The sequence below is a fragment of the Prionailurus bengalensis genome, chromosome D1 (assembly GCF_016509475.1).
Source record: "Prionailurus bengalensis isolate Pbe53 chromosome D1, Fcat_Pben_1.1_paternal_pri, whole genome shotgun sequence".
Classification (NCBI taxonomy): domain Eukaryota; kingdom Metazoa; phylum Chordata; class Mammalia; order Carnivora; family Felidae; genus Prionailurus; species Prionailurus bengalensis.
In genome coordinates, this window is record NC_057346.1 from 103,121,031 (window position 1) to 103,128,690 (window position 7,660).

At 45.2% G+C, this 7,660-nt stretch overlaps 1 protein-coding gene across 4 annotated transcripts; it reads left to right on the plus strand.

Annotated features, from left to right (window-relative positions):
• Window positions 1-1,025: 1,025 nt before the first annotated feature.
• On the plus strand, window positions 1,026-4,071 carry CLP1 (cleavage factor polyribonucleotide kinase subunit 1). Of its 4 annotated transcripts, XM_043581175.1 has the most exons (4): window positions 1,122-1,209; window positions 1,733-1,862; window positions 1,942-2,569; window positions 2,963-4,071. In XM_043581175.1, the coding sequence occupies exons 3-4, from the start codon at window positions 1,964-1,966 to the stop codon at window positions 3,632-3,634; spliced, it is 1,278 nt and encodes a 425-aa protein (XP_043437110.1). In that variant the 5' UTR covers window positions 1,122-1,209; window positions 1,733-1,862; window positions 1,942-1,963; the 3' UTR covers window positions 3,635-4,071. The 4 variants fall into 4 exon arrangements, with proteins under 4 accessions (XP_043437108.1, XP_043437110.1, XP_043437109.1 ...); XM_043581173.1 differs by lacking the exon at window positions 1,733-1,862 and having other exon boundaries at window positions 1,026-1,209; XM_043581174.1 differs by lacking the exon at window positions 1,122-1,209 and having other exon boundaries at window positions 1,216-1,862.
• Window positions 4,072-7,660: the final 3,589 nt, after the last annotated feature.

Sequence of the window (7,660 nt, forward strand, 5' to 3'; positions counted from 1 at the left end):
TCTGAAAGTGGAGATAATAAAACTGACTTTACAGGGTGGCTGTGAAAGAAGATAGGGAAAAGGGCTTTGAAAAATATTTAAACTACTGTACAAATGGATGGCATTATTCGTGCTCCCCCTCCTCAACCTATAATAAAAACTTAAAAAGCTATAATCAAATGCTGTGTTACAGTGTGCTTAGTACTTTACATGTATCATCCCATTCAATCTTTAAAAACAACTTTAAGAGGTTGAGTACAGTTATTATCCCTATTTTAGACAAGAAACTGGGTCTCAGAGTTTGAGCCTGATCTGCCCAAAGTCACGCAGTGAGAAAGTGGCATAGCAGAGCACAAGATTCCAGAGCCCAAGCTCGTGAGAATTACAGACCGTGGCCCAACCTGTTGCCTGCGGGGTAAATGGTTGGCCTGGTATAACTGACGGGGATTCAGGGAGGGAAAGGAGTCCCCAACAGAACTCCCCACTCGATAGGAGAGACGTTGTTGGGTAATGACTGACCTAGAGAGTAACTGGAAGAAATTCTTGGGTTGTTATTCTTTTATTAAAACAAACAAACAAAAAATCTTAATGCCCTCTAGGTGCCATGCACTGTGTCAGGTAGGGGATGACAGCCCAGGCTGGCCTCGGACAAGCTGTTCTCCTTCGCTTTCCTTACTCTCAGATTTCCTCGTGTTCCACGTGGGGTTTTGCGCATTTTCTCACATCCTGGCTTGTGGTCCCGGCAAGCAGACGGTCGTGGGACCCAGATGGTGAGCCTACCCCCGCTTCCCGCCGCCCTTCTCCTTTCCCGGCTGCAGGTGAGCGGGCACACTGGGGCGACAATCCGCAGCAGCCGCGCCTCGGCAACCATTGGCTCCTCGGCGGGTTCCCGCCCCGCGCGGGGCGTAACCGCCACGCCTCCTACCCCCCGGCGCGCCGGCTTCGCAAACAATACGGGCCACCGCCCCTCCCACCTTCGGCGTCACGATCAAAACAATCCTTTAACTACAACTCCCAGAAGGCCGAGCGGCTGCGCGAGCTCAACAGTTCGAGGCCGTTCCCGCACAACTACATATCCCAAGGGACATCGCGCGACCGCGGCTCCTCCATTGCGCAAGTGCGGAACCGCTTTTGTTTCCGGCGTGGAACTGGGCGAGCGTGGCGTGTAGTTGGGTTTAGGTCCGGCGGGGAGCTCGTCGTTTTACCGGTTTGGGTTCGTGGCTTGTGCAGGTGAGATGATAAGCTCAGGAATGCAACCGTCGCTCCTTAGAGCCTGGACAGACTTCGGCGTCTGGGAGTGCCGGGACAGATGCTGGACTTAGAGCTCTGGCTCGGGATCGGAAATCATTCTTCATTACTTCTCGGCGTTTTCTAGTTTACGGAGTAATTTTTTCCCTCCAACAGTCCCCAGCACAACACTTTGTGAGAGGAAGTGTAAGTGACTCCAGGTGACAGCTGAGGAGAAGGTTAGGTGATTTGTCTAAAGACACTACCTAGTAGTTGCTGAGCGGGACCTTAATGCTGTTTCCAAGTGCAAACTCCATATTCTCTGCTTTGCATCCAGATTGCAGACGCCCTTTCTTGTTGAATAAGAGGGCATCAGTTGCCCTCTTAAGTCGAGTATCCCGCGAGTGACGAAAGGAGCAATGGAGGTGATATAATCAAGTCTTAGGTCAATCTGTAGATACAGTTTTCTTATGTCTGAGTCATTTATTTACTCGGTGTACTTATGAGGTGCCTACCGGTTGTCCAGTCCTATTCTAGATACTAGAGATACAGCAGCAAACCAGACTGCCCAACCCTTACGTTCCAGTGGGGGTAGACAGACAATAAATGTATAGTGAGACAGGTGGTGATCACAGATAAGGAGAAAAATAAAGCAGGTAAGGAGAAGTATCCATTGGAGGATTTTGAACAGTGGCCTAACTTCTGTTTAGATCTGATAATTAATTTGTGTTCTAGGCTCAGCAGCTACACAGAAAAGATGGGAGAGGAGGCCAGTGATGACAAGAAGCCAACAACTAAATTTGAACTAGAGCGAGAAACAGAACTTCGCTTTGAGGTGGAGGCATCTCAGTCAGTTCAGTTGGAGCTGCTGGCTGGGATGGCAGAAATCTTCGGCACAGAGCTGACCCGAAACAAGAAATTCACTTTTGATGCTGGTGCCAAGGTGGCTGTTTTCACTTGGCATGGCTGTTCTTTACAGCTGAGTGGCCGCACCGAGGTGGCTTATGTCTCCAAGGACACTCCTATGTTACTTTATCTCAACACTCACACAGCCTTGGAGCAGATGAGGAGGCAGGCGGAGAAGGAAGAAGAGCGAGGCCCCCGGGTGATGGTAGTGGGCCCCACTGATGTGGGCAAGTCCACAGTGTGCCGTCTACTGCTCAACTACGCAGTGCGTTTGGGCCGCCGTCCTACTTACGTGGAGCTGGATGTGGGTCAGGGCTCTGTTTCCATCCCTGGTACCATGGGGGCCCTCTACATTGAGCGGCCGGCAGATGTTGAAGAGGGATTCTCTATCCAGGCCCCTCTGGTGTATCATTTTGGCTCCACCACTCCTGGCACCAACATCAAGCTTTATAATAAGGTCAGAGCCGGCGCCAAGGGGGGATGGAGGGAAGGGCTGCTATCCGGATAGGAAGCTGTGCAAAAGTATGCTAATTAAAACCGTCTGTGGCCATTTCTTTGCTCCCTCTCAGCTGGTATTACTTCCAGATGATTTTGGGAAAGACTGTTTCAGATATAAGTCAACCTCAGATTGTTAAACAAGTCTGTGGACCCGTTGTTAAGTAATTAACTCAATCTCTACTTAGGACATGAAACAATAGAAGAAACAACATAAAAACGAAATCCATGTTAATGAGGTTAAAAGCCATTAAGAATGTCATCTTCTCTTGTACCTAATAACCACTTATTCTACATAGCTATGAGTTTGCTAGTTTTGTGTCTCTTTTCCTCACCTTCGTGCTTTCTTCTGCAGATTACTTCTCGTTTAGCGGATGTGTTCAATCAAAGATGTGAAGTGAACCGAAGGGCCTCTGTGAGTGGCTGTGTCATTAATACCTGTGGCTGGGTCAAGGGCTCTGGTTACCAGGCCCTGGTGCACGCTGCCTCAGCCTTTGAGGTAGATGTGGTTGTGGTTCTGGATCAAGAACGACTGTACAACGAACTAAAACGGGACCTGCCTCACTTTGTACGCACTGTGCTGCTCCCTAAATCCGGGGGTGTGGTTGAACGCTCCAAAGACTTCCGGCGGGAATGTAGGGATGAGCGTATCCGTGAGTATTTCTATGGATTCCGGGGCTGTTTCTATCCCCATGCCTTCAATGTCAAATTTTCAGATGTGAAAATCTACAAAGTTGGGGCACCCACCATTCCAGACTCCTGTTTGCCTTTGGGCATGTCTCAGGAGGACAATCAGCTCAAGCTAGTACCTGTCACGCCTGGCCGCGATATGGTGCACCACCTCCTGAGTGTTAGCACTGCTGAGGGCACAGAGGAGAACCTTTCTGAGACAAGTGTCGCTGGCTTCATCGTGGTGACCAGCGTGGACCTGGAGCATCAGGTGTTTACTGTTCTCTCTCCAGCCCCCCGCCCACTGCCTAAGAACTTCCTTCTCATCATGGATATCAGGTTCATGGATCTTAAGTAGAGACTAGCAGGAAGCCTTACTGCCTGGGACGTAGAGGTCTTCTGGTCATCACCAAAGGCAGACGGGCTGAGGTATGAGAATCTGTTGAGGCCATGCGGGCCAGTAAATAGTGAACTAGTAGAAAGCATATTTCTACCTGTTGAAACAGCTGGTGGTAACCTAACTCTTCCAATCTTGAGCCAAATGGAAAACTAGGAGAATATAATTGGTTTCTTGGATCACCTAAGGTGCCACTTTGAATTCTCTGAGGCCCTGGAGAGTCCCATTTCTGCCACTGTCCACTTGGTGGACTAATTTTTAGGAGAAATTTTTTTACTATTACTGCTTTATATTCTGTATATAGTACTTGTTATCTCATTTATCCAGGATGAAAGATTGAATCAGGAGGCCTCTTTCAAGTTTAAACTTGGAAAATTTTAATAAATATTTTTGCCATATCACGGAAGTTGGTATAATTTTTAAAAATTTTGTTTTTTCCCCTAAGCACTATGGAAACATCACTGGAACGAGTTACTGCTAAACTCTTAGAGGAGAGGAAAGCCAAGAGCCCACTTGTGAACCAAGCAAGTGAATTTTTATAATAGTTCTCCTTCCCTTCGCTTCCCTCATAGGTAAATAGATGCTAAATCTGTTGTCCATGCTGGTTTACTATGACGAGCTGAAGCGGCTGGTGATAAAGTTGGATTGAGATTTCTAGCCTGATCGTTTTCCAGACGTAGCTCATTTGCTGTCTCGGCTGCAGTTGTCTTTCCTATTGTCTGTCCGGTTGGGAACTGGGTCCTAGGTCCAACTGTAAATTCAGCTTTTTCAGGTGGTAAGAAGCTGGGAAAGCCCATTCTCTTTTGATTTCTTGCGGATTATTTGTGTTCCTAGTTTAGATTGGATTGAGTAAATATGTGATGCCCTTCTTTCCACAAGATCTTTATTGAGTATCTGTTATTTGCTATTGTAGATGGGGAGCAACATAGACAAAGTCTTACAGAGCTGACATAGAATGAAAAACAAAAACAGTAAGTGCTATGCAGAGACTGAAAATTGGGTGATCTGAGACAGAGTGACTAGGACAGTGCTTTAGACTGGGTGGTCAGGACAGGCCTCCCCTGAGCACGTTTGGCGTTAAGACCTAAATGGCTGGGTGAGACTGGGACAAAATATTCCTGGGGGAGGAAACCCTGCAAAATGCTAAGAAAGGAAAAAAATTTGATGTGTTTGATGAAGGGAGAGGCTGGTGTATCAAGGGAAGCTTGGTAAAAATTGAGGCTGGAGGGGGCAGCAGAGACCAGATAATGTAAGGCTTTTGTAATCCAAGAGCAGTGGCAAATGATGGGAGAGGGGTGGTGTCTTAGTTCCTTCAGGCTGCTGTAGCAACATGCCACAGACTAGATAGCCTATAAACATCAGAGATTTCTTACAGTTCTGGAGGCAGGAAAGTCCAAGGTCAGGGCACCAGCAAGGTCCTATTGTGATGATGGCTCACTTTGGGGTTGCAGACTGCCTAATTCTAGCTATGTCCTCACATTGTAGAGGGCCAGGGATATGCTGTGGAGCCTCTTTTACAAAGGCACTAATCCCATTCACGAAGCATGATCTAAGCATTTCTCAAAGGCCCTATCTCCTAATACCATCATTTTGGGGGCTTATTATTTCAACATATGAATTTTGGGGGGACATAAACACTTAGACTAAAGCAGGTGGTTAAACAGAGGAATGGTCTGATTTTGAAAAGATCGTTGCTCTGTGGATAATGGAAAGAGTTAGGATCAAGGATACAAGTTAGACTTGGGTAGTTTCAGTGTGAGAATTGATAGGGGATTAGACTAGCAGAGGTGGAATTGGTGAGTAGATTGCCTTGGGATATTTTGGAGGTAAGGTACGACTTGGCTGATGGAAGTGGTGGAGAAAAGAAGGTGGAATCAAAGCTGATTTCTGTATTTCTTACTTGAGTAGCTAGATTGGATAGGAGATTGGGGAAATTCATGGAAGGAGGAGAGAATATCAAGAGTCCTACTTTAGCAATATTAAGTGTCAGCTGTCTACTAGTCATCCATATGGAGATGCTGTGCGGACAGGTAGAAAAAAGAAAGAATCTGGAAGGTTTGGGAAAGTTAAGGCTGAAGGTTTATGGGAGCTGTTGGCTTGTAGAAGGCTTTTAAGGCAGTAGTATTGGATAAAATTCTTTAGGAACTGTGTAAATGGAAATCAGAAGATAGAGATGGACTTTCAGGCCACCCAAACATAAGAGGCAAAGTATAACAGGAGCTAGCAAAGGAGACTTGGCTATGGATCTGAAAGCATGGAGGTCAGTATTGACCTTATGAGTGTAGTTTTGGAATGGTGGAGATAAAAGTCCTATTGAAATATATATATTATTGAAAAAATAATATGAACTGAAGAAGTAAAGATAACATCTATAGACAACTCTTTCAAGAAGCTTTGCTAAGAGGGGGCTGGATGTAGGATTAAGGGAGGGTTTGTTAGTTTTTTTTTTAGATAGGGTGACACAGCATATCAATAGACTAGAGGGAGAGAATTTAATGATTGGTATGGGAATCTTCGTGACACCATTCTATTTTTTTCTGTGTTTCAAATACAAGGTCAAAGGAGAAATTCAGAAGAAAATGTAGGAGTGAAGGGGGTGAGATCCAGAGCACAAGGGGAGAAAGTGCTTTAACATAAGCAGAGACCTCTCAGAAGGACAGGTGGGAAGGCAGCAGGATTTAAACATAAAGAGGGTGGGGTGCTTGGCTGGTTCAGTCGGAAGAACATGTGACTCTTGATCTCAGGGTCCTGAGTTCAAGCCTAAGGTTGGGTATAGAGATTACTACAAAAATAAAAGATCGTTGATGGTTTTGGTACTGAAAGGGCATTCATCTCTGTGCCTAAATCCAAGGGTAGCAGTTTGTTTTTGTCTGTTTGTTTTTTTTTTTTTTAAGTTTATTTGTTTTGAGAGAGAGTGTGGGAGGAGCAGAGAGAGAGAGGGAGAGAAAGAATCCCAAGCAGGCGCCGCACTTTCAGCGAAGAGCCCGATGTAGGGCTCCATCTCACTAACCAAGTGAGATCACAACCTGAGCCCAAACCAAGAGTCTGAGACTTAACTAACTGAGCCACCCAAGCGCCCCTGCCTGTTTACCAGTAAGTTGAAGTAAAATTGACCTTGTAGTTTGCCATCTATCAGCATGAGAAGATGTAAAGGACTGGAAAACTATAGACAAAAACTATAAGGTGTTATTTGATCTACATAGCAAATTAATTTATTTGAAGTTTGAGTGGTGTGGATACCTCATTGTTTTAGCCTAGATTTTACTGTGCAGTTTTCAGAAGTGGCTGGTACTTTAAACCTTATGCTCTACTAAACATCCTTTCCAGGAAATATCTTGCATGATCCTAAAACAAACGGGACAAGAAAATGGAATCTCATCTAAATCTTGGGATAATGATTATGCCACCATTATTGCTCCTCCGGCTAAGAGGCTGGCATCTAGTAGTCAAGTGTCCTAGGGGAGTTTTAGCTGTGTGGTTGGTTGGTGGAAGATGAAATTTTTATTTTCATTTGGTAGTGTCTCTAGCTAAAAGACAAGACAACTGACAGGTTATTAGACTGTTGAAAGTAGGAAAAGAAAGACGCCCGATTTGTGAATTTGGGGAAATGAAGTCTTAAAATCAAAAATATGCAGTAGAAAAGTGAAATATGATTTCCTAAAGAAACAAATTAACCTGATTTACAGATAGAAAAGCCTCTATAAATAAAAGAAATACTGTGTCTCCAATAATACCTTAGCTTTGCCTTTTATATGGTCTAAAATGTTATCAAGATTTCATTTTTTATCAAAAAAGGGGGGGGGCTTTCATTTTCTAGTACACACTGCCAGTAAAAGAATTCTATAGTGTGTTGCAGTAAATGGACCGAAATCCTGAATTGGGATGAATTGGGGCGCCTGGGTGGCTCGGTCCGCTAAGCATCTGACCTCTGCTCAGGTCATGATCTCTGGGCTCATGAGTTCCACCCCTGCATGGGGCTCTGTTCTG